The following is a 27,527-nucleotide window of genomic DNA, read 5'->3' on the forward strand; positions in this document are numbered from 1 at the left end:
GTGTCATTTTTTTCACAGGGAATGAGTCTTGAACCAACATGGGCTGAAAGTCCACTCAGACAGGAAAAAGCCCAAAAAGCAACATAAGAAAACATGATTACATTTGAAATCTCACTAAGAGAAAAGGCCTTCATTTTTGAAGACATGGCCCATGGTCTGATTCATTGCATTCAGAGAAAAAAGGGGAAGGGTGCAAACCTCAGAACACCATCTCAACTGTGAATTATGGAGGTGGCATCATCATGTTGAGGGTGTTTCCCCATTTGAAGGGACTGGTGAAGGAACTTCTCAGGACGTCAGAACGTCTTCCAAATGGACAATAACCCAAATCATACCACCAAATTAGTTAGTGGCCAATGGACTTGAGTGGCCATTACAAAGTTCTGTTTTGACCCCAGCCATGGGTTACAACATTAAAGGCCTGTAGGAACTTTCCTGGAACTTTCAAAATAAATCTCATTAACCTACTTCCAGCACAGCCAGGAACAGGAGTAACAGCGGACTTCCCATGACGTCACTGTCTGAATTAAATCCCACTTTGCAACAAACAGATCTCTTCCACGCAGGTCCCCAGCAGAACAAGAAGGAGAGACACAGCGCACTAATGTCTCTTTGCAGGCAAATAGACATAACTCTTCAAACTGGATCCAGAAGTGTCATACGATCACGCGATCATATGCACTAAGTTAAGTAGGAATGAATTGCTGTTTGTGTATCCGGTATTCATTCATGAACGGGGTAATTAAGGTACAAGCGTGGCTTGACTTTACTTTCTGAGGTCAACGGAAGCAAACTGTGTTCCAGAGAGTTCCCAGCAGAGACCCTGTCTCTACGACGCCGAGTGGAGCAGTTTTCCCGGTCTGAAGGAAGGATAACGGGACTGCAGCACTGTGCCTACAGCAGTAACGTGCAGTTCAGCCGGCCCGGCAGAACGAGCTACGGCCCACCCCACAGCTACGGAGGTTAGCTACAAGTTAACCCTTTGTTGACTGTGGATTCTTTCCTCAACTTCGTCACCCTGGACAACTTCTCCTCAGCACGGTTCACGTAAGAAGTAGTGTTTGGGCAGAGAATAGTATCTTAGAATAAAATAATCTAAACATTTTCGTTTTATGACGTTTGGTTTTGTTTGTCTTGAAAACTCAGCTATCTAGTGCTAGGAGATTAGCTGCTCAGAGCAGGTGCTCAGTTTATGTGTTCTGTGTTTGTGTTTTTAAAGTTAAGACAAACTTTATTTAAAGGGTGATTTTAAACACAGACAATCAGCCATAACGCGCCGTCCAACCTTATGCATTTTAACCCTTTTATTAATGGTATTTTAAAGGTATGTGTTTCATTCTGATGATAAGCTACAAGTTTCTTTTGTCAGCCCCAACCGCTAACAGCTAAGAACACGTGCTTGCCTACTTTGAGTCAGCTAAAGATCATTTATCCAAAAAGGTTGTTAGTTTTCAATATAGGAAATAATATTTCCCTAAATATTATTTTACTAAACTTGATAACTAAGTAAACATCATTAAGACCCATTTATCCAGAAAGATTTGGTTCCTATTCAAAATAATATTTCCTTAAATATTAATTTACTATTTCCTTAATAATATTTCTTTAAATTTTATTTCAATAAATAAAGACAGCTAATTAAAGTTAGCTAATTAGCTAAGTATTATGTCCCGTCTTGTTTTTTAGAGTACGTTGCTGCTAGCAAGCTGATAAATCAAAAGTTCTAGTAGCACTTAACAATGTTTGTTGTGCTAAACTGAAGCCTCACATGGTCTCTAAACAAGCAGGATCGGTTTAAATTTTAGTTTTCAGTGTCACATAAGGTGCTAATTTATTGCAACTCTGAACCTTTAATGGTAATTTGAACTGCACAACTAGGCTTCTCCAAAGCAGGGTCCTCACCAAAAATGGGAGGAGAGGAAATGTCCACTGACAAGTTAATTCTGGGAGGATGACATTTTGGGACTCAAGAAAAAGAACATGAGAAGCAAAAGATTGTTGAAGAATCTGTTTGCTTTGATCTGACTGTTGTGAAGCATCTTATAATAGAGGAGCAAGCCGAAATTCCTATGCTTGAAATAAGTGGGTTCCCTGATGATTTTGAGAGCTCTGAACCAGAAGTGTTTTTGTCCTGATTAGGAGATAGTTGAGACCAAATGTGTCTGCCTGCAACACTCATTAAACTATGCTTGATACAACAATCAGAGACCAGTTGGCAAAAAAGTTTTTCTGTATGAGGTAGGCTTTTCTTGTGCAGCACAGAATGTAAAAACACTGTTTTGCCACTCTGATGGCATGTTTTATGTTGCCTCTGTGCACTTTCTGAGTCATCTCCTCAGACCTAAAAGGAGCATCCTTTGCTTTCAGCACAGCATGCAACTGCCTTTTATCCAAAGCTTTCTCTGAGATGATAGACATACTCCATGCACTTTAGGATGTATGCTGCCACAGACGCTGAGCAAGTCATCCAAATTCATGCATTGGTTGATGTAGTTACCTTAACCATATCCAAATCAGTGCACTTTCAGTAGTCCTGTAATGTTAACACAGCTACTTCAATCTAAGCTCTCAGCTGGCCACAGTGTTTTTTCTCTGATAAGCAGGGTCCTGTATGCAGGAATTACCATCACATAAAAGTTGTCTAAGAAGCTAAGACAGCAACAAGAGGTTGCCTTTAAAACCTTCTTTATACTTAAGTATGCTAAATCCAGTGTGTTCAGGCTGCAATTTCTACCAAATCTTCCCAATATTATAACCAAATTACCAAAGACAACTCAAAGAGAAAAAGTTGTCTGGTAACAGTTAAGGTGTATAAAGCATGTCTGCTTTTAAAAAAAAGTCTTTAATTGGTGTAAATCTGCAAATTTCAATGTAAAATAAATTAAACATTAAATTTATACTGCAATTTGCTATCCAATGAATGGAGTTGAAAATTATGCCTTGACTGAGCATTGGGACGTTTTCTATCATTGTTCAGGCATGGCAATTACTATTTTACATATAATCGCTGTCAGAAAAAAACCTTGTACCTCCAAAACGTTTCAGGAAATAAAGAAAAGTTTTTTATCTCCAATTTATCAATTCATACTGTTTGATCAAAGCCACATACTGTTTTTGAAATTACATTTCTCAGTGAAACAACAGACAGGGTTCAAGGGGGATGATTAGAGTTGATCTTCAAAAGAAATCCAAAATAAATTAAAATAGAGATACAAGGTTTTGCCCAAAATAGTTGATATGGGATATAACTCTTGCCAGTGTCCACTGCTTTGTCTTTCTCTTACACACACGCACACACACATACAGGGTGGAAATATTTATTGCAATTCTAAAATATAATTCAGATGACTCTATGGCTCTTTATGGGACACCTATGCAAGTAAATATACTTTAGGAAATAAAATTGAAAAATTAGCTGAGGGTTTAGCCTATAATCATCAGAGTCCACTGAGTGTAGAAGTGCAGTTCTGCAAAGTTATTTTTCTCCCTGCACTATTTGTGGTATTTGTATGAAAGAACTCTTGAGTGTCCTTGGTTGAGCATAAGGGTTGCTGAAAGATGGGGTAAAAGGGCCCTCAGCCAGATGATTGGACGTTCAGAATATCTGAGCCTTAATTCTAGTGTGCAACATTCATTTATGGCTTCAAGATTGCTCAATAATGCATCAGAACCCACAGGCCTTTAGAGAAAGCAGCCAGTAATCAAAAAGTAAGTTAAGGTTTTCATAATAGGGGCCTATAAATAACTTTGGACAGAAATGGGGGCATGTAAAATGTATAAGCGATGATTCAAACCCCATGAGGTGGCTTAATGTAATAAGAAAGCATGTGATGTTAAGAGAAGTAGTAATTTGATCATATATGGAAGATGATTTTGCATGACAGTTTATGAGTGAATATTAAATGTGGTGAAAAACAATATCAACATTGTTCTAATAGTTCAATCTCCAAAGTTGTTCCAGTACTATTGAAAAGCACAGCATATGTCAAAGTATTTAAAACAGCTCAAACAGTCCAGCAACTTTTGTGTAAACTATAGGAATCAATGTGGCTTCTACTGAAGTGAAGCTAGTTTTTTAAAATCTATATAGTCACAATACAGGAAAATTATAATGTTCACATAAAGCTGGGTTAGAGGCAAAGTATATGCAGGGAGGATCAACAGCTTGTTAGGGCTTGCGAGATAGAGGACCCCGGAATGCAGACTAGTAGGCAGCATGACGGTAAGTGCTAAAGATTTAATAACAAAAAACTCACTCACTAGGAGGCAGAAACGAAAACAATAAACGCACAGGCAAAACTGACATGGGCAGCCTGGCAAGACAGGATTGACGTGAACAGCAGGACATGAGCATGAATTTAAAATGTTTCCGCGATGAATAACTGAACAGGTGCGTATTTATGGAGCGTGACCAGGTGAAACAAGAAGACAGATTAATAGGTGCAGGTGATCCAAAAAAAACTTAATTGACAGAAGAACAAGACGTGGCTGGAGCAAAACAGAGACTCTTGAACACAAACTAACAGAAACTAGAAAAACATGAAACAAAAGCATAACCAGATCCGAAAACCAAACTTGTCAAAACATGAACAAGACGACAAAACTAAAGCATGACCAGAAAAACAAACAGAAACATGATTCAAAAATCTAACAAGAATAATAATAATAATAAACAGAAGAACAATTCAAAACCTTAACTGTGAAAAACATAAAGAAAAAACCCGAAACCAAAAAACCAAACAAACTCAAATCATAACACAGCTAGTCAAATACACAAGCACAAACAAACAAAACGATCTATACATCCATTTCCTGCTGCAGTTTGGTAATGTTAAAGTTTTAGAGTGGCCCTGACAGAGTCCTGACCTGAATCTGATAGAGAATTGTAGGAAGAGTTTGAGTGCTGTAATGCTTCTAAAACGTTTCAAATTACTATTGAAAAGAGTACAAATATTATTTTTATTGCAAATTCCACTAAAATGTAAATAAAAAGATTTGTTTTTTATGAAAACTGTTTTACATTGTTTTATTATCTTAAGACAAATGCCTGTCTCAATACCAATCGGAAACAAACTTCTTAGTTGAATGAAAATAATTTTAAATTTAAATCTGCCAGTGTATGAATAATTTTGGGTTACCACATGTCCTTTAAAATATGGAATCTCCCCATATTTCAGAAATAAACTGTGTCCTTTTTAAACCAATACAGGAAGGAGTCTGTATATCCAAGCTGTCTTGCTCATTAGTGAATTTTTGTTAAAAAATCTGGATGGCCTGCTCTTAAATCCACAGCTGTAAGCAAGTATAGGCAGTGTGGAAATTCAGGTGTAAGGGAAAATGAGTTAAAAGCTTTCAGTAACACAGATTATGTCCTGAATGTTTTTGTGGTGCATGTGGCTTTGCAGGCGGGCAGCACTACACTCCAGGTGAACAACAACATGAATTTGTGGTTAATTAAACATTCCGTTTGCATGATTATCTGTCCTTTGTGTCTCTGTGTTGTAAAGAGCTGGTGACCAGTCCACCTCTCGCCTCATTAACCACGGTAGGTAGGCACCAGACCCCCTGAAAACATGCAGGGATGAAATAGCTGGATGGAGGGACTTTATTGAACCTAGTATTTCAATTATATTAAACAATCAAAAGTGACACTTGGCACTTGGTGGGTCAGCTCAAATAGAAGCAATTTTAGCTGAAACCCAGGTATGGATCTCTTTTTTCAGCTTGTTTTGCAACCCTAGTTATGGCATTCATTTCGTCCAAATGTTACAGTACCAACACAAACACTTTTTGGGATTTAGTTTGCCATGTTTGAAAGTCTTGAAATGGTAAAAACATAAAACCCAATAATTTTCAAAGTTACAAAGGACTATTTTCAAATTTTATTCAAAATCTATCTTTAGTCATCCCTTCAGCAGAGTTAGAAAATTAAACCAAATAATGAAATAATTGTCAATCAATCTACCAGCCTAAAAACAGAGTTGTTCCTGGGATACTCGTCCAGATATTTCCAACCTGTCAGATGGATCATTTAATAGTCGGCAGTGACACTTTTCAAGTACATCATCCTTGATGTTGTTTGGCCAATAAAACATTGATTTCTCTTTTGCCAGCCTGCTTTTTCTCTGGTCCAAGTAGGCAGTTTTCCACTTTAAACACATGAGGTGGAAAATAAAAGATTTTATATCAATGAGTGAGCCAAAGCGAGTGTAAATTCAAGAATTGATCCAAGCTTTGTTAGCAGCTGTTCTCTGCAAATGAATTTCCTGCTTTTTTTGTTTAGAAATTACAGAATCCCTTCAGAGAGAAAGAGAAATTAACAACGCAATTTTTTAATTTATTGCATGCGTTAAAGGTTGTAATTTGGTTTTCTAGTTCTTTTTTTAGTATTATTTTACTGTAAAAAATCCAGCATATGATGTTTTTTTAACATTACTGAAGAGAACAGGAAAAATTTGTAAGTGAAATAATCAAGAATTTTAAATAACAGGATATTTATAATGTCCATTAAGAAAAGTCTCTGAAACTTGCACAAATTAAAGAATATAATCCACAATATCGTTCGTTCGTTCGTTCGTCGTCTTCCGCTTATCCAGGACCGGGTCGCGGGGGCAGCAGACTCAGCAGAGACGCCCAGACGTCCCTCTCTCCAGACACCTCCTCCAGCTCCTCCAGGGGGAGCCCAAGGCGTTCCCAGGCCAGCCGAGAGACATAGTCCCTCCAGCATGTCCTGGGCCGTCCCCTGGGCCTCCTCCCGGTGGGACGTGCCTGGAACACCTCCCGAGGAAGGCGTCCAGGAGGCATCCGGTATAGATGCCCGAGCCACCTCAACTGGCTCCTCTCAATGTGGAGGAGCAGCGGCTCTACTCCGAGCTCCTCCCGGATGGCCGAGCTCCTCACCCTATCTCTAAGGGAGTGCCCGGCCACCCTACGGAGGAAGCTCATTTCAGCCGCTTGTATCCGTGATCTCGTTCTTTCGGTCATGACCCAAAGTTCATGGCCATAGGTGAGGGTAGGAACGTAGACCGACCAGTAAATTGAGAGCTTTGCTTTTCGGCTCAGCTCTCTCTTCACCACAATGGACCGGCACAGCGCCCCCATTACTGTGGCAGCTGCACCGATCCGTCTGTTGATCTCCCGCTCCATTCTTCCCTCACTCGTGAACAAGACCCCGAGATACTTAAACTCCTCCACTTGAGGCAGGAACTCCCCTCCAACCTGAAGAGGACAAGCCACCCTTTTCCGGTCGAGTACCATGGCCTCGGACTTGGAGGAGCTGATCCTCATCCCAGCCGCTTCACACTCGGCTGCGAACCGCCACAGCGCATGCTGTAGGTCTTGGCTAGAGGGGGCCAGCAGGACCACATCATCCGCAAAAAGAAGAGACGAAATCCACTGGTCCCCAAACCAGACCCCCTCCGGCTCTTGGCTGCGTCTAGAAATCCTGTCCATAAAAGTTATGAACAGGACCGGCGACAAAGGGCAGCCCTGCCGGAGTCCAACATGCACTGGGAACAGGTCCGACTTAGTGCCGGCAATGCAGACCAAACTCGTGCTCCGCTCGTACAGGGACCGGATGGCCCCTAATAAATTGCCCCCGATTCCATACTCCTGGAGCACCCCCCACAGGGCATCACGAGGGACACAGTCGAATGCCTTCTCCAGGTCCACAAAACACATGTGAACCGGTTGGGCAAACTCCCATGAACCCTCGAGCACCTTGTAGAGGGTATAGAGCTGGTCCAGTGTTCCACGGCTGGGACGAAAACCACACTGTTCCTCCTGAAGCCGAGGTTCGACTATCGGTCGGACTCTCCTCTCCAATACCCTGGCGTAGGCCTTACCAGGGAGGCTGAGGAGTGTGATCCCCCTGTAGTTGGAACACACCCTCCGGTCCCCCTTCTTATAAAGGGGGACCACCACCCCAGTCTGCCAGTCCAGAGGCACTGTCCCCGACCGCCACGCAATGTTGAAGAGGCGTGTCAACCATGACAGCCCTACAACATCCAGAGACTTGAGGTACTCAGGGCGGATCTCATCCACCCCCGAAGCCTTGCCACCGCGGAGCTTTTTAACCACCTCTGTGACTTCAGCCTGGGTGATGAAAGAGTCCAACCCCGAGTCCCCAGCCTCTGTTTCCACCACGGAATGCGTGATGGCAGGATTGAGGAGATCCTCGAAGTACTCCTTCCACCGCCCGATAATGTCCTCAGTCGAGGTCAGCAGTCTCCCGCCCCCACTATAAACAGTGTTGGCAAAGCACTGCTTCCCCCTCCTGAGACGCCGGACGGTTTGCCAGAATCGCTTCGAGGCCAACCGGTAGTCCTTCTCCATGGCCTCACTGAACTCTTCCCAGGCCCGTGTTTTTGCCTCTGCCACAACCCGGGCCGCAGCACGCTTGGCCTCACGGTACCCGTCAGCCGCCTCAGGAGTCCCACAAGCCAACCACAGCCGATAGGACTCCTTCTTCAGCTTAACAGCATCCCTTACTGCCGGTGTCCACCACCGGGTTCTGGGATTGCCGCCACGACAGGCACCGCAGACCTTACGGCCGCAGCTATGGGCAGCAGCATCGACAATAGATGCAGAGAACATGGTCCACTTGGACTCTATGTCTCCAACATCCCCCGGGATCTGGTCGAAGCTCTCCCGGAGGTGGGAGTTGAATACATCCCTGGCCGAGGGCTCCGCCAGGCTTTCCCAGCAGACCCTCACTATGCGCTTGGGCCAGCCGAGTCTGTCCGGCTTTCTCCTCCTCCAGCGGATCCAACTCACCACCAGGTGATGATCAGTGGACAGCTCAGCCCCTCTCTTCACCCGAGTGTCCAAAACATGCAGCCGAAGGTCTGATGATACGACAACAAAGTCGATCATCGACCTCCTGCCTAGGGTGTCCTGGTGCCAAGTGCACTGATGGACACCCTTATGTTTGAACATGGTGTTCGTTATGGACAATCCGTGACTAGCACAGAAGTCCAATAACAAAACACCACTCGGATTCAGATCGGGGAGGCCATTCCTCCCGATCACGCCTCTCCAGGTGTCACTGTCGTTCCCCACGTGGGCGTTGAAGTCCCCCAGCAGAATAATGGAGTCCCCGGGAGGGGCACTATCCAGCACCCCTGACAGGGACGCCAAGAAGGCAGGGTACTCTGCACTACCACTCGGCCTGTAGGCTGAAATGATAGTCAGAGACCTCTCCCCAACCCGAAGGCGCAGGGATACAACCCTCTCATCCACTGGGGTAAACCCCAACACGAGACGGCTGAGCTGGGGGGCAACAAGCAAGCCCACACCAGCCCGCCGCCTCTCCCCGTGGGCCACTCCAGAGTAGAAGAGAGTCCAACCCCTCTCAAGGAGATGGGTTCCAGAGCCCACGCTGTGCGTGGAGGCGAGCCCGACTATTTCTAGTCGATATCTCTCGACCTCCCGCACAAGCTCAGACTCCTTCCCCCCCAGCGAGGTGACATTCCACGTCCCTAGAGCCAGCCTAAGCATCCGGGGATCGGGCCGTTGAGGTCTCCACCTTCGTCCACCACCCAATCCTCTTTGCACCGGTCCCTCACGGTTCCCCCTGCAGGTGGTGGGCCCACTGGGGGATGGCCTCGCGTCTCTCGTTCGGTCCCGCGAGGAGCAACCCGGCCACCAGGCGCTCTCCGACGAGTCCCGACCCCAGGCCTGGCTCCAGGGTGGGACCCCGGCTCCGCCGTACCGGGCGACGTCACGTGCCTCGATATTGTGTTCTTCATGAGGGGTTCTTGAACCATTCTTTGTCTGACCCATCACCTAGAACCTGTTTGCCATGGGAGACCCTACCAGGGGCATTTAGGCCCCAGACAACATAGCCTCTAGGATCATTTGAGCACTCAAACCCCTCCACCACGTTAAGGTGACGGTTCATTAGTATATATTTACTAATTTATTAAGTTGCAGCATATGAGTTCTAGCAAGAGTTAGGGACTATTCCAAGTTGTACATTTAAAGAACACTGTCTTTAAAACATATGTAATGACAACATTATATACATATCTTCTTGTTTCTTTTCTATTGTTTCTCCTTCATCAACCTAGTCTGATCCTGGTTAAAAATATTTAAGCTCGTATGGGAATGTCCTTGAGCAGGTGGACAAAAGACATGCTTGAGAAACTGAGCAAGAATGTAAACAAGAAATTGCAGAGGCCTCTTTCGTCAAGATAATGTGCCCTGCCACACAAGGAAAACATAAAAAAAATTAGTTAGGAAAGTTTACTTTGTGTCAAAAATCTTAAAGCCTCAATGAAATTCTGCAATTGTGCTGGACAACCAAATTTGATCCGTGGAGTCCCTACCACAGAACTTACAGGACTTTTGGGATTTGCTATTGACAGCTTTCTGTGAGTTACAAGCAAATGCAGTATTTAACTTAATTCATCAGTTCGACATTGAAAGCAAGAAGGGGACCTACTCAATGATATTATGACAGGTGGTCATAATGTTATGGTTACTTTGTATTTATAGCCCACATTGTCCTTTATCACTCATCAAATCATTAAAACATAACTCTTATGATACTGTGCTACACACTCAACGTGCCTAACATTTATCGTTGTAATGTTTTTACATCTGTAGATTCCTCTGCTCTTCGTCGGCTTCGTGTCTGCAGTCTCTGTGTGCTTAGTCACTGCATGGCAATGCCCAGTGATTACTAGGAGTCTCACACTAAGCCTCATCTATCTGCCTGGCTGCCTGCTAATCTGCCTGACCGCCCTGCTTATTCTCCCACAATCTCCTGGATTCAAGTACACACCGGTTCAGGCTACACTGTCTGGTATTCTGTTCACACACTGACTGGTCAGAGCCACTCACTCATATCCACTTATCAGCTGCTGACCTTCGATTTTATTTATTTTTTTCATCCAGCATCTATCTCAACTCACTGATTCCAGATTTGACTTTTATTAAACCTGGTTACAGTTTTACTGGTTTTGTGTTTTTCAGAGGCACACCTTCTGTTCAGAGCACTAATTTAACATCGGAAAAAATTATTTATCCATATTTGCATTGTTGCAATGTGGATATATTTATATTAGTTATTTTAAGACAGGATGACACATACTGTATGCTTTTATTCTCCTTTTTTAGAATATTTGTGCATCATAAAACCACATTTGTTGAAAAACCCCAAATGCCCTGCAGCAAAGAGGTTTAAAACAGATCAATATATAAATAACAAATAGCATTAATAATAAATCAGATATGTACAGGGGACTGGGATTATCTTTTATAAACTTTAGATGCTAAACAAATAAAAACATCTTCACTTACCGTCAAACTTTTTATGCCTGGAGATGAATGTTGTTCGTATGTTGTGGCTGCTGTCTTCAACCATAATCTCAAATTCCTGCTTGCTTTGCTGGCTGACTTTGTCCTCCATCTCAGATGTGCAGCAGGTGTAACCCTTAGGACAGACACGAAGGTGCTCACCTGAACGGGACAGAGACATGAAGCACCGTTTTTACACTGCCACAGGATTTGGATTTTTCAAAAGGCTGCACTAAGTCTTTGATTAAAAATCTCCGGTGATTTTAGGGACTCTCATCACTGAAGCTATCAAAGACAGACAGACTGTAACAAATGGAAAAGGATGATGTTTACTGGTGAAACAGAAAGTATTTTATATATACCAGTGCCTATCCCAAATACAGCACCTTTCATCACCATTATATCATCGCAACAGGGGATAGAAAGTACAGTATTAGTCAAGTTGGGTCAGTCTTATGTATGCAGTGCAGAAAAACAAATTAGCCTAAGGCATGCAGCAAGATAGCGCCTGGCACAGCTTCAAACTATGACATCAGCCAGACGATCTTAGATAATGGTTGCATTAGAGCATTTCTGCTTACTCGGGGCCATAAGAAGATACAAACAAATCACTAATATATTATGTCATGACTAGCAACAAATGCCTATTTACTCAGCCATCAGATACCAAACAATAATAGCATTTGTTTGGAGTCATCTTTCTGTAAAAACCTTATAAAGAACAAAAGTACCATCTCTGGTGTAAAATACTTGACTTTTCAGCTGTTAGCTGCTGTAACATGTTTACCAGATAGTTGCAAATGGTATTGATGGATAATATTGAGTAAGTATTTTAAAGAGGATTGATTAGTTGAAAACAGTGCAGATGTGACAGTTGATAGCAAAGAGAGTCACCAAATGGTTGCTTCACAGGGATTTGAAGGACTGATCTCTTAATGACCAGAGGAGAATTTTACTGTAAGCTAGGAATAGATGAAAAATAAATCAATTTTAAAATTGTTAGAAGATATAAAGTTGAGAGGGGTATAAATGTCAGTGGCAATGTTACAGTCGCTTTTAATAAATTGTTAATTTGTTACTGGTTAATACACCTTTAAGCAGAAGTCTAAATTAGCTACATTATTTGAAAGCATAAATAGACACTAAGAATACCTGAAACGTTTTGAATTGTTCATTATTAATAAGAATTTAAAAAAAAAAGCTAGTGGTATTTGACCATGTGTCTATTTTTCTATTCATTTTTTATAAATATTAAAATCTCCAACATTAACACTTTGCCAAAAAACAACAACGCTGCATTGATCCTGTATTCACACATTCACGTATCTCTCATTCAGTTAGATAAATAATAGCAACAATACGCTAAAGTAAATGTTTTAGGATGTCTGAATGTCTCTCAAGCATCAAATTAAATTTATGCTGAAGGAGTTCACATAACAGATTAATACCAAACCAAAGACATTCTACAGCATAACAAAAACGATTGTACATCTTAATTCACCAGTTTCAGTGAGGTCACAGTAAGCATTTTTTCAGAAAACGTTCCAACCTTTTATAGCCTTTAAAAGGATAATGAAAAAGGTTACTTAATGCAGCTGAAAGAATAATAATTTATCAGATGACAGACAATATTGGTAACACTGAGCATCGTCTTCACAATGCAGCAGCTCAACAAGTGTCTTCAGTTAGAGGCCTTTTTAGATCTGGTGCAACACAGGCCACTGCAGGAAATCTTTCCAGCCCACTGCCATTACTATCTGTATTAACTCTTTAAATAAACTTAATAAGAACCAATAGGGAAGTCATAGAATTTTTAATTTCTCCTTTTTATAATTGAAGTGCTACTGAATTGAACGTTATCAGTGTCTTTTCAACACACGCCTGATTAGTTTTTAAGGAAGTCTTAGAAGAATTTTACAAATTTAAGGCAACATCGAAATCCTGAAGTTAAGCACATAATAGAAAGCAGTCTCTTCTGATCTGGGAGGCACCTGGCTGCACATCAGCCCAGGGTTTTGTTATTATCACAACCAGTGTTTGTCATAATGAGGTTTTGTGATGGACCAATGTGCAAAGAAGAACTCCTGAAGCTCGAGGTTTGCAAGTAAGACGAGCTTTTAATGTTCATGGTAGGACACAGACAGGGAAGGACTTGGAAGGAGGGCAAGAACCAAAAACAAAACAACCTGACCAGGGTGGGCGGAGGGGGCCTCGGAAGGAGGGCAAGAGTTCAGGCGGAGGGCAACAATGGAGCAGACGATTTGGAGGCCGGCGATGAAGGGGCGGGCAATCAGGAGGTCGGTGACGAAGGTGCAGGCAATCAGGAGGTATAGCGACGTATGAGCAGGCAATCAGGAGGCCGGCGACGTAGGGGCAGGCCACCGGGAGGCCGGTGACGAAGGAGCTAACGGTCTGGAGGCCGGCGATGGAGGAGCTGGAGATCCGGAGGCCAGCGGCGGGACCAGGAGAACCCACGGTGGAGCTCAGAGGCGCGGAACGGAAACCACTGGAACCCAGGCGAGCAGTGCAGAGACCGCTGGGACCTTGAGCGAGGCCGTGGAGATCTGCGGTGGAGCCGCCGAGGCACAGCAGGCGGAGAAGGTGCATCCTTACACCCCTCAGGGACAGGAACAAGAAACGGAGACAGCTCATCCACGAACTCCTCCGGAACAGGAACCAGGGATGGAGGCATTTCGTCCTCGGAGCCCTACAGGACAGGACCGCGAACAGGAGCAGGAAATGGAGGCAGACCACGAGCCCCTCACACACAGGAACAGAGTGTGAGGGCGGCTCGGCTTGGGACCCCTCCAGAACAGGACAAGGAACAGGATTAGGAGTTGGGGGCAGCGGCAATCTCTTATCAGGAGCAAAGCCATGACCTGAAAAATCGCCTCTAGCTTCGGTCTAGAGGTGAGCGGAGGAGAAGCGACGATTTCACCCAGGGCCCTTTTCGATGGTGTGGTGACTCAAAGGATCTTGTAGGTTGCCTGCTATTTCCAACCTCCTCCATGGTGAGCTGGGAGAGGTCACAAGGTGAGAAAACAACTTTACGAGAACCACACCCCTTTTGAATTCCCTCTCAATACTTCTCGCTTGGTCCAGTGGGCTGGTTCCTTCTGTCATAATGGGGTTTTGTGAAGGACCAATGTGCAGAAAAGAACTCTGAAGTTTGAGGTTTGCAGGTAAGACGAGTCTTTAAGGTTCATGGTAGGACACAGATAGGGTAGCAACCGTGCACACAAAACAAACATAAGGAACCAGCAGGGAACAATGTAAACAAAAGGGCTTAAATATAGAACTGAACAGCAGGGGGAACAAATGACACATGAGACCAGAAAATCAGGGAAAACACTGAACAGGTGTGGGCTTGGGGTCCTGGGAAACAGAAGATAAAGGACTAGACCAAGTAAATAAACAAAAACTAAAACTCAAGAACTCAAGAACACAAGCTGACATGACAGTGTTATCATGTAGATCTTGGTGGATGAACAAAGGCAGCCTGTTATGTTGCCTTTGTGCTGACTCAGACTTTTACACTGTCTATGTAATTCTAAAGTTTAGGTGAATAGCGGTCTTGCTACGAAGAAGATGGACAGCGATAGTGAAGCCAAAGTTATTTCTTGACGTTTATTTGAGAAAAAGCACAATAACTGACATATCGACATCATTTTATAAATATATATATATATATATATATATATATATATATATATATATATATATATATATATATATATATATATGGACTGGCGACCTGTCCAGGGTGTACCCCGCCTCTCGCCCATAGACTGCTGGAGATAGGCACCAGCTTCTATACTTGAGGACTACAAACACAGGTTATTATAACATCAATGTATCCGGCCTACTGGATTGAATCTGGATCGAATCTAAAATTAATACAGTTAATCAAGCAATTAGAACACTGTCTTGAGATTTCCTTATTGTGGAGCAAAACTGCCCTGGCACATGTAGAAAACAATCTGCTCCATACAGTAATCCAGAAACACCGAACCAGGACACGTTACAAAATAAATAAATAAACAAATAACTGAGGAGCAGAGAGCAATGTAGATGCGCCAGATAGGAGTAAGAGTTGTTTCATATTTATGTGGAACTTGGGCTATAAATCTCTCGGCTTTATATCTCAACGAGGCCTCTCTCTGCTTTTCCTAATGTAATCTGACATTTGGCGATGGTTTTTGAGTTAGGCTAGGTAACACGTTTATTTCGATTTTCTTTAAATAATTTGACATTTTTAACACATTTTACTAGGTGACATAGTTGAGCCTGATATATTCATGCACATTAACATGCAATGTGTGTAGTACGATTGCATGCCTGACCCCAGGTCTCACTGCATGTCAATGATGCACCTCAGAGAAGAATCTAGTCTACTGGTTTTTGAGCTTCATATTCAAACATATTAGTCTACTTTGTGGATAGATGCATTTTTATTACACTTAATTTTTGCCATAAAGGGAATCCATTTTCTATGAAAATACAAAACAAAATCATCTACATAATGATGTAAGAAAACCAAATGTGTCATAGAGGTGGATGTGTGGAGGACCTTAAATACAGGCAAGAGGTGGATGCAAAAATAAAGATATTTAATAAATCAGACAAAAATCTACAAAAACAAAGTCCAAAAACAAAACAAACCAGAAACATGGGAGGGAAGGTGACGGAGCAAAGCATAGTTGAGCAGATGAACCAGTATTGACTGAAGAACCAAAGGGGAATATATAGAGGAGAACTGATCAGTGGAATGAGAAACAGTTTAAACTAATTAGAAGAGTGGAAAACCAGAGAGCAAACATGGAGGGACTCATATACAATGAATGGCAGAACGGTAACTAAACACTGAGACCAGAAAGAGAACACAACTAGACATGAGAAAGACACAAACCCAACATAAAAAGTAAGTGAGCCAGCTTCAAGCTTTGAAATTGTTATTACCATCAGTGGAAAAAAAAAAAAAGTACTGTTTGAAGTTGTATCTCTGAGCACCTAACTGTGCAAAAGGAGTTTTTTAGAGGTGCGAAACCTGAGAACAAAGCGACAAGCCAATATTAAATATATATATATATATACACTGTAAGTTCTGTCAACAGCATCTCTACAAATTGCTTACAAAGAGATCCTCCATTAAGCCGATTCTCTGAAAATTAATTGTATGGTATCTTTGACTTATTACACATGCATTAAAATACAGCATGATGTCAATCTGTGACAGTTGCTCTGCATGGTTCACATACTCTGCAACTGAGAATCTCAGGCATTATTAAGGAATATAAATAAATATAAGGAATATAAATAAAAAAGTCTGGCCAGAAGCCACATGAAAGATTTGAGTTTTTCCACATCAACCTACTAACAAACGAAAAGAGAGATGAAACGAGTGTGACTGTTCCAGTAGGGAATTGTTGTGGAGGACAGTGAGACTGGGACTTTTTTTCAGGTATCCTTCAACAGCAAACTGCTGCTTTAAGTCACAGGCACTAAGGTGCTTTGCATTCTTGTACAGTAAGTCATAGATGAAGGAGCTATATATGGATAATGAAGCAGGGAAGCTGAGGGATGTACGTGCTGGCACTAGCTAATGTACCTAATCCATAATCAGACCTGAGGGAGGCACCAAGCTCCAGTAATGAGGTGCACCATCAACAGTTCAACCTAAACACTTTTCTCCAGAGTGATGCCAAAGCCTTCAAGTGGAACTTTATAAAACGTAAAAAAGCTGATTTGCAACTGTTGTTTTGTCCTCTGTGCTCCTTTCAGGCTTTTAGACATTTTTGCTAATTGACAGTGTAGTTCAGTTAATGCAAAAGCATCTTTCCACTCTCAAACATGACTGCCAACATGTGAAGCATCACTGTGTGAAAATCATTCAAACTGTGATCATTGTGTCAAAATGCCTACAGAGAAAAACGACAATCTCTAAAATGCAAATTGTGATTTAAGTGAAACATACAGATGCAACCTAATATTTTCTCACCATCACCTCATTCACAGATTAGTCAACAACCTTGCACTTTTTCCTGTAATTTACTTAAGATATATTTTTCATAAAATTACAGCAAACACATTATTGAAATACCTGTGGTGCAATATGCTAGATCTCCCCTTCTATTCAAAGGATGGGTGTCAATTGATTATTAATGCAGACTATAAATCACCTTTAACTAGCATACTTGGGAAACATCAAAGAAAACATGTCATTATAGCTGTAAAGTATGCTTTACAGAGTCTGAATATGTAGCACTTGAAAAAGCTGTCCAAGTAGGTAGGAGCTTGGCACAGGGGTAGGTCTATGCTTTAGTGTCATTATGATGGTTACAGTAAGTGAAGGAAAACCACAGCTGTGTGCTACAGTTTGAGATCCCGAGAGTTTGAAGGTAAGTTTCTTTCAGTTTTAGTTTTTCTGAGATGCAATAAATTGGCTTAACTTGTTGAAGTTGGTGGAATACCACTGTTGGCCACTGAAGGTTCGCAAAAGAAAGAAAATCGATAAAAGGCAGAGCTGTCCTTAAGTGTGAAAGACAGGTGAAGGGAATTGGTAGTGCTTTTAGCTTTCATAGGCTGTGCACCTCTCTTTTCACCTCAGTTTTGTTTTCATATAAACACCTAATTTGACTTCTACCATTTACTGTCACATAAGCAAACTGAACTGCATTTTTAAGATCTTTTGACTGAGTTGGACGCATGTAATCCCTTATTATTTTTGTCTGCAATTCTGCCTATTTTTTCATAAACCAGATACCAGTCTAAACAGCAGATTCTAAATAATAATACATATAGTACAGCTGATATGTTCCTGTCTTGTTTTACATTATTACTTTGCATAAGACAGGGAATATGATACCATGCAACACTGCACAGATGCAAGAACACTTTGGACAAACGTTTTAAAAGATAACATTACATTGACAAGAACAACTGTAAGTGTCTGACAGAAAACCAAAGGTATTTGTAAAACCCAGATGATGTCATGACTTTGTAAGCTTCTGATAGATTAATTCACAACATCTGAGTTAGATGGAGGCACACCTGTAGATGTCTTTTAAGGCATACCTCAAACACACTGCTTCCTTGTGTGATATCTTGAAAAAAAATGTATAAATCTGACAACATATCTGAAATAGAATTGTGAACCTCCACAATGATTCACCCCTACATAGTTTTCCGTTTTTCAGTTTTCAAATAAATATCTGTAAGAATTAACAGCATGGGACTGTCAATGCACCATCTGTTCAGAAAGGTGGCAGGTTCTGTGTCCCAAAGATGAACGCATTTCGGTGTAAAATGTGCAAATCAACCTGAGAGAATAAGTAAAAGTCCCGGTGGTCTGATTAATCAAATATTGAAGTGTTTCACTATCTTTATGTTTGGAGGAGAAAGGGGGAGAGATCTGTTGAGTAGACCATCCCACCTATGAAGTATGGCAGGTGGCAACATCATGTTATGTGGGTGTTTTGCAGCAGCAGGGATTGGTGCTCATCGTTAAACTAAAGGCATCACGTTGATTATGTGGAAATATTGAAGTAACATCTCAAAACATCAGCCGGGAATTAATTTGTGCCCAAATTTTTATCTTCCAAGTAGATAATTGTCCTATGCATTTGGTGAAATCTGCCTAAATGTGGCTTGAGGACATCAAATTAAAATCATTTAAAGTGCCATATATAATTGGCAGAAAGGTATTTGAGAGCATAGTGTACTACAATTTCAGATCTCAGGCAGGTTATGTGTGATAATACAGTGCATGTAACCTATGCTATTGCACCGCCATTTCCAAAATCCTAGCCAAATCCCAACCACTGTCATATTTGTGGTGGTTCTGTTCAACTTATCCTGTGTGCCATAGAAAGAAGTATCTTCATCATAATTTAATCCCCTCAGTAAAACCAGAATAAAGCCATACAGCCACAAATCCCATTATTAAACATTAAACCATTAAACCATTAAAACACTGTAACAAAAAACTTTATTCCATTCAGGTGGACAGCGCGTGCCGAGACCCTAAATGCTCCTTACAACACAAGGAGGTGTCATGCAGGGTTTTTGTCACTTTTCTTCAACTTTCACAACAACAGAATCCAAGTGACTATTTTTAAGGCTTCATCAAGACTAGTTTAAAAAAAAATTATGTGGTGATTGAACTTCCAACAAGAATAGGCGGTTTATACTGCCGAGCTCCTGCATATGCTCATCGGCATTAGGACAACTGTATAAAAGAGTCATAACAACTTGGTAATGTCTTGAGTATTGTTTCACATAATTTAGTTTTGAAAAGCATACTGATTAAGTATGCTTAAACAGTATGCTATCTAAAACAACCACGATAAGGACAATGTAAATATAATTAATAAAAAATTCATTTAGCGTAATTAGTGATTTTGTTTGGGAGAGAGAAAACATCCACCCACATCCATATTTCATTAACCTACTGACATAATCACAAAATTATAGGTCACCAGGCTCATGAACACACATATACAGAATACATTGTTTATTCAAGGTTCATCCAGTTTATAAGCAAATAGTTATGTAAACAATGTGGAATTGCACAGTTAAATGCTGTCATATTTAACATTCACCAGCTTACTAATGTGGCATTCTGCCCTTGCAGCTGCAGCGAGCACAGATGCCAGAACGCACTGCTGCTCAGCTTTCCGAACAAGCTGATCAGAGACTTAAATGTATGCAATTACAGTCTGGAAGATAATTTAGGATATATGCTAATGCTCTTGGGAGATTTTCCATTAAAATGTGGCATTAGCCTAAATGTATTGCAATCAAAGGAAAATGAGAGATATGTTTTAGGTTGCAGATGCAATCATTGTTTTGTTAGTTTCTATTATGTACAGATGCGTTTGGCTTCCCTGATCACAACATAAACATTCTCCAAAGGATGATTGAAAAGAAATGTTCTAATTATATAAAGTCCCTGACTAGTTTGTCTTTTCATACACCAGCTGATGATTTGTCAAAGAAAGATGGTGAAGCATGTTTGTTTGACATAGACAGTCAGCCATGCTAATAGACTTCATCCCCAAAACAAAAATCTTATTGAATGTGTTGTAATTGTTACTTTAAGATGCTGATATTTGAAATATGTATTTAAAAAAACTGAAAATGTATTACTGTATTACTGTACAAATAGAGCTGACTATATTTAGATTGCAAATGGGGATAATCTTTAACATACAGTATGATTATGCAGAGATTAGAGAACTAACTTAATTTATATGCTGTGTCTTACACTCAGTGTTTTTGGCATCAGTTCCCTTTGGCATCATATTTCATGGTAATAAAGACACATAAGTTTTGAGTGTTTGAGTCTGTTTTTGAGTTTGTGTCTAATGGGCAGAGAAAAAAAAACCAATCATACAGTTCGTACTCTTTCCAGCAGTGTTAAAAAAAAACAACAAAAAAAACTTGGCAGCAAAAATAAAAACAGTCCAAGCATCCAGGTTTTGCTAAAGCTCAAAACGCTAAAATAAGTTGTACTGAGTTCCTGGTTAAATAGTAACACAAGAACATTATAAATCAGAACAGTTAAAACAAAAATATCAGTTAGATTTTTTTTTTTGTATTTAAGCAGTGTTTAATGCACATAAGCTGCACAGTGGTGCAGTTGGTAGCACTGTTGCCTTACAGCAAGAATATCCTTGGTTTGAATCTTGGGGTCTTTCTTTCTGCGTGAAGTTTGCATGTTCTCCCTGTGCATGCATGGGTTTTCTTCGGGTACTCCCACAGTCAAAAAACATGACACATGTCATGTTGGGTTAATTGGTCTCTATAAATTGCCCTTAGGTATGGGTGTGTGCATTCATGATTGTTTGTCTTGTATGTCTCCGGGATGGACTTCCGAGCTGTTCAGGGGGCACCCTGCCTCTCGCCCAATGTCAAGCAAAAGCACCGGCCCCGCATGGGTATAGACAATGGCTGGCTGGATGGCTGGCTGGCTGGCTGGCTGGATGGCTGGATGGCTGGATGGATGGAGGGATGGATGGATGGATGGATGGATTGATTATTGATTATTATTGTAAGTTTTAAGAATTTCCATCCCATTTATAATAAAATACGCTTCAGCTCTACACAACACAAAAAAATATAAACAGAATAACAAGATTAAACACACAGTTAAAATCTGCTATAAACCATAAAATATTATGAAACCTATTGGTATTTGGAGGGGATCTAACAAATTTGGGTATTCTCTCACAATGTCTTCTGCCTGTGGAGTTGAGAGGAGAGGCGATGACATACATGATTAAAAGTTGTTCTCGAGATGATAAAGTTCTGACTTGGTCTCTGTTAAGTTGTTAACATCCCTGCCCCATCATTCCTGGCTGTGTTTCCGCATCCAAACAGTTTGTTGTGCTGATTTGACAGTCAGATCTCCCTAAAACGGAGAATTTCACTCTCCTTTTATTCACGTGTTTCCCAAACAGCACCTGCTGACAATAAATGTGTTCTGTTGTGCACTTAAACTTTTTTACCTATTTCTCCGTGTTTACTGTTGTGCTGTAATGTGAACGACCACAAAACAAAAAAAAAAAAACAGATTTCTGAAAAAAATCGGATATAAGCATTAGGACCTGCAGTGTGAACGTGGCCTTAATGCTGGCAATGTGGACCAAACTCCTGCTCCACTTGTGAAGAGACCGGATGGCCCCTAATAAAAGACCCCCAAAGTTGACACTCTTGGAGCGACCCCACAGGGCACCACAAGGGAAAAGGTCAAATGCCATCTCCAAGTTCACAAAACACATGTGAGCCAGTTGGGCAAACTCCCATAAACCCTCGAGCACCCCATAGTGGGTGCAGATCTGGTCCAGTGTCCCAACGGCCGGGACGAAGACCACACTGCTCCTCCTGAAATCAAGGTTCGACTATCAGCCGGAGTTGGACACGTTCATCACCCAGGCTGAAGTCACTGAAGTGGTCAAAAAGCTCCATGGTGCTAAGGCCTCGGGGGTGGGTGAGATCTGCCCTGAGTACTTTAAATCTCTGGATGTTGAGGGGCCGTCGTGGCAGACATGCCTCGGGGATAATGCCTTTGGACTGGCAGACTGGGGTGGTGGTCCCCGTTCACAATAAGGGGGACCGGAGGGTGTGTTCAAACTACAGGGGAATCACACTCCCCAGCCCCCCATGGTGTTTCTCTCTTTTGATAAATACAAAAGTGAAAGAAAATGTCTGCATATTTATTCAGGCTCACTCATAACAACTTGCCTTAAGTCTGATCAAGATTTCTGGGGCTGAAGCACTAGATGTAATATTTCTCAGATATATTAAGCTGAGAATATGTCATGCAAACTCCCAGCAGTCATAAGAGGCGTAGTATACCTTGAACAGGTTGGCGGTCGATCACAGCAGTGTCAAAGAGACTAACAGCCATGCAGTCTCACACTTACTCATTTCAAATGATAGTCTTGCTGTGAAGAGACAGTTCTAACCAACGCACTATTCTGCACATCTCATTGACCTTCCACTTTAGTTTTTCCTGATTTCAATTAAAATACAAGATTTCATACAGTTCATCTACTTAAATTACATTACTTACTTATTGCAGACAGATTTTATGAGCTATATCCAGACTGTGAAGGTCAGAAACAGGAAATATGTTGGAGTTGCACAAAGTATGAGTTTCAAACAAATTCTTCTATTATCTGAAGTTTGGATGTATTGTGCTCCTCAAGGACAACACAATTCAGTGGCAAGAAATTCAGAAGGCATGACGAACCAGAATTATGAGTATCATACAAAGCAACAGTATTGAAAAATACCTAAGGTTAAAGTGAAGACCAATATAATCTAAAGACTCAAATTAAACTCTACAATAGCAGTCCCTTCATATGAAAGGTGATTGAGTACTGAGTTTTTTTAATTTCATTTTCATCTCTATTACTATAAACACATGTTACAGGAAATGTGAAAGCAGCTGAGGGAAATGAGGGAGAGCTATGCCCATGGAGGGTCCAGTGCCAGAATAACTCCCACAAGCATTCATTAGTCTACCTGGCCAAAGGGCAAACTGCATATGGGCTTCGCAATCTGGTACAATGTTTAACCACTCTTGCCAGCATTTATAAAGTAAGGACAGTCTCACCAGAGCTGCATGCCAAAACAAGTTAGCAGAGCTAGAAGTTAAAACAGAAAAATGCTTTCCTCAAAATATACTGAAAAAACATAAAGCAATTTAGAAATGTAGAAAAAGAATTTCATCATTACAGATTGTAGATGTGCTATTGTATACTGCACAAGAAAGTTTTATTTCGGATTTGTTCCTTTGACGCCCCCACCCAAAAAAGTACAAAAAGTATAGTAAACTGTTAAAGTGCTTTTTGGCTGAAAAGCTGCTTCTGCTTTGTTTCTATGTTGTTTCATCTGCTGACGCACATAATAGGGGTTTTTGCACCACAACAGACCAAAGCTCTGCACTTGGGAGTTACCCTCCTGAATGAATCATATTTAGTATCATTGATCTACCAACACCTTCCTGCACTGTCCTCATTCAGAAATGCCTCTGGAATATTGCTTTTTAAAAGGAGTTACAACCCTGTTCCCACAAAGCCCTAACAGTACAGCAACTTAACTGCCTTCAGATGAGGCCACACACCTAAAACAGATGTATGTTCATTATGATTCAATTCTCCAGTAGAGTTTACTAGTTCCAGCTCTCCTACGATATCCATAATTCAATTTAATTATAAGTCAGTGTTTCTATATATCTATCACTTTGAATGCCTAGAGGAGAATTACTTTTGAGCAAGCACATACATGTGGCTAAATTATTATTAAAAACCACTTTCCATTTAAGAACATCTAAATGTCTTAACAAAAAATGTTTTAATGTATACAAAATATTGATTTACCAAAAACACTTATTATTTTAAAAAAAATTTGTTTTTTAGGTAAACCATAGCATAGTAACATACAGGTCCTTCTCAAAATATTAGCATATTGTGATAAAGTTCATTATTTTCCATAATGTCATGATGAAAATTTAACATTCATATATTTTAGATTCATTGCACACTAACTGAAATATTTCAGGTCTTTTATTGTCTTAATACGGATGATTTTGGCATACAGCTCATGAAAACCCAAAATTCCTATCTCACAAAATTAGCATATTTCATCCGACCAATAAAAGAAAAGTGTTTTTAATACAAAAAACGTCAACCTTCAAATAATCATGTACAGTTATGCACTCAATACTTGGTCGGGAATCCTTTTGCAGAAATGACTGCTTCAATGCGGCGTGGCATGGAGGCAATCAGCCTGTGGCACTGCTGAGGTCTTATGGAGGCCCAGGATGCTTCGATAGCGGCCTTTAGCTCATCCAGAGTGTTGGGTCTTGAGTCTCTCAACATTCTCTTCACAATATCCCACAGATTCTCTATGGGGTTCAGGTCAGGAGAGTTGGCAGGCCAATTGAGCACAGTGATACCATGGTCAGTAAACCATTTACCAGTGGTTTTGGCACTGTGAGCAGGTGCCAGGTCGTGCTGAAAAATGAAATCTTCATCTCCATAAAGCTTTTCAGCAGATGGAAACATGAAGTGCTCCAAAATCTCCTGATAGCTAGCTGCATTGACCCTGCCCTTGATAAAATACAGTGGACCAACACCAGCAGCTGACACGGCGCCCCAGACCATCACTGACTGTGGGTACTTGACACTGGACTTCTGGCATTTTGGCATTTCCTTCTCCCCAGTCTTCCTCCAGACTCTGGCACCTTGATTTCCGAATGACATGCAGAATTTGTTTTCATCCGAAAAAAGTACTTTGGACCACTGAGTAACAGTCCAGTGCTGCTTCTCTGTAGCCCAGGTCAGGCACTTCTGCCGCTGTTTCTGGTTCAAAAGTGGCTTGACCTGGGGAATGCGGCACCTGTAGCCCATTTCCTGCACGCGCCTGTGCACGGTGGCTCTGGATGTTTCTACTCCAGACTCAGTCCACTGCTTCCGCAGGTCCCCCAAGGTCTGGAATCGGCCCTTCTCCACAATCTTCCTCAGGGTCCGGTCACCTCTTCTCGTTGTGCAGCGTTTTCTGCCACACTTTTTCCTTCCCACAGACTTCCCACTGAGGTGCCTTGATACAGCACTCTGTGAACAGCCTATTCGTTCAGAAATTTCTTTCTGTGTCTTACCCTCTTGCTTGAGGGTGTCAATAGTGGCCTTCTGGACAGCAGTCAGGTCGGCAGTCTTACCCATGATTGGGGTTTTGAGTGATGAACCAGGCTGGGAGTTTTAAAGGCCTCAGGAATCTTTTGCAGGTGTTTAGAGTTAACTCGTTGATTCAGATGATTAGGTTCATAGCTCGTTTAGAGACCCTTTTAATGATATGCTAATTTTGTGAGATAGAAATTTTGGGTTTTCATGAGCTGTATGCCAAAATCATCCGTATTAAGACAATAAAAGACCTGAAATATTTCAGTTAGTGTGCAATGAATCTAAAATATATGAATGTTAAATTTTCATCATTACATTATGGAAAATAATGAACTTTATCACAATATGCTAATATTTTGAGAAGGACCTGTGCTTTATGTCAAAGGCTTTGTTTTGATGCAGTGGCAGAGCAAAACAGATAGTTTGTTCTACATGAAAAAAGTGAGTACAACTGATAATCAGTATTTTTTCAGCCACAGGTAAAAGGAAAGTTTAAAAACTCTTTAACTACCTACATTAGCATTTTAAATCATGCTTTAAAGTAAGCAATCGGGCCAAATTTAGAACTTTGTTGAATCAGTGATGAAAATACATTTTGTATAATGTTCTGTATTTCTAAGAGTCAGTCTAAATCTGTTTATGGAGGATAAATGATAAAGCCTCAATTCTTGGGACTTTATAGCTATCTCTCAACATGGCACATATGAGGTAAAGTGGTTCCATTTGTATGTTATTCTTAGTGATATGTATAGTGGCAGCAAAAAGACAGGTCAGACTATATTATTAATATTTTTAATGTGCATTTAATGAACCTACCACAACCAGAAAAACATCATAAACAAAAAAGAAAATAATTTCATAAAAATCTGACTCACAAAAGCGGTATCTATACCTTGGTGATATAACAAATTTGAGGGGCAGCTTCACCCTGACCCATGCAACATCAGGGAACACAACCAGCCAACTTGTCCGTCAAACATTTAACAATGTATTGCCAACCTTGCTCTCCAAATTAGGAGGAACCACAGAAATCACCATATGTTGAATTCTTTAGAGACACAGTATAAGCTCTGATCCTTGAAACAGCTACACCGCCACTCAATAATGACATTAATGCTAAGATAAAGAACATTGTGAGTAAAGGTTGAGCTTAATTTGCCATTACATGTTGGTTCTGTGGCTAATCGTTAACGTACATTATGTGCAGTATAAAAATCATTATCCATTAAAAGTTGGCAGATTTTTAAATGAAAACAGACCAAAAACTTAAATGACATTTAATAATTTATACCAAAATATGTGCACTTATTAAATAAATTGGGGATCCAGCCATTAAAAAAAAAACTATTTTCTACTATTCTTAGTAGGACAGGGGTTGGTGCTAGCCCTCATTGCAGTTTGCATGAAATCCATCACAGTCATGAATTACAATAATAATCAGGGTACAAATGCATTTATGCATGCTACTGAAAACCCGCATATAATATCTATCCATCTATTGTCTATACCCACATATCCACATGGAGCTGCTGGTGCCTGTCTCCAGCAGTAATTGGGCGAGAGGTGGCATATACCCTGGGCAGGTTACAGGCCCATCACAGTGCAACACAAAGACACACAGGACAAACGACCATGCACTCATGGTTCATACCTAAGGGCAATATTAAGAAATTGTCTTAACAAACAGTTGAGCAAATGATGCAGCAACAAAATTAAAGAAAAGTATAAAAACTATAACCACAAAAAAACTTTATTTGGTAGAATTCAACTCAGTCATGAGTGCACGTTAGGTGATTTTTAGTGAAGATATCAATTTAGAGAGACCAATTAACATAACAAGCCTTTTTTTTTTGATAGCAGGAGGAAGTCGCAATATCCGAAGGGAACCCACACCTGCACTGCGAAGAACATGCAAACTCCATGCAGAAAGACCCCATGCCGGGATTCAAACCCAGGACCTTCTTGCTGCAAGGCCACATGTAAGATATAATCTGTATTAATTAATACATCCAATATAGATGAGAGCCCCTTTCCTTC

At 40.9% G+C, this 27,527-nt stretch overlaps 1 protein-coding gene across 3 annotated transcripts in view; it reads right to left on the reverse strand.

Annotated features, from left to right (window-relative positions):
* The window catches only part of gpc6a (glypican 6a), a 225,220-nt gene that overhangs the window by 172,315 nt on the left and 25,378 nt on the right, over nt 1–27,527 (reverse strand). For all 3 annotated transcript variants that reach the window (XM_047363179.1, XM_047363178.1, XM_047363177.1), the window contains exon 3: nt 11,305–11,463. In XM_047363179.1, coding sequence (XP_047219135.1) covers nt 11,305–11,463 — 159 coding nt within the window. The remainder of the gene's footprint in view (nt 1–11,304; nt 11,464–27,527) is intronic.

This window comes from Girardinichthys multiradiatus, chromosome 4, assembly GCF_021462225.1.
Source record: "Girardinichthys multiradiatus isolate DD_20200921_A chromosome 4, DD_fGirMul_XY1, whole genome shotgun sequence".
In the NCBI taxonomy this organism is placed as follows: Eukaryota; Metazoa; Chordata; class Actinopteri; order Cyprinodontiformes; family Goodeidae; genus Girardinichthys; species Girardinichthys multiradiatus.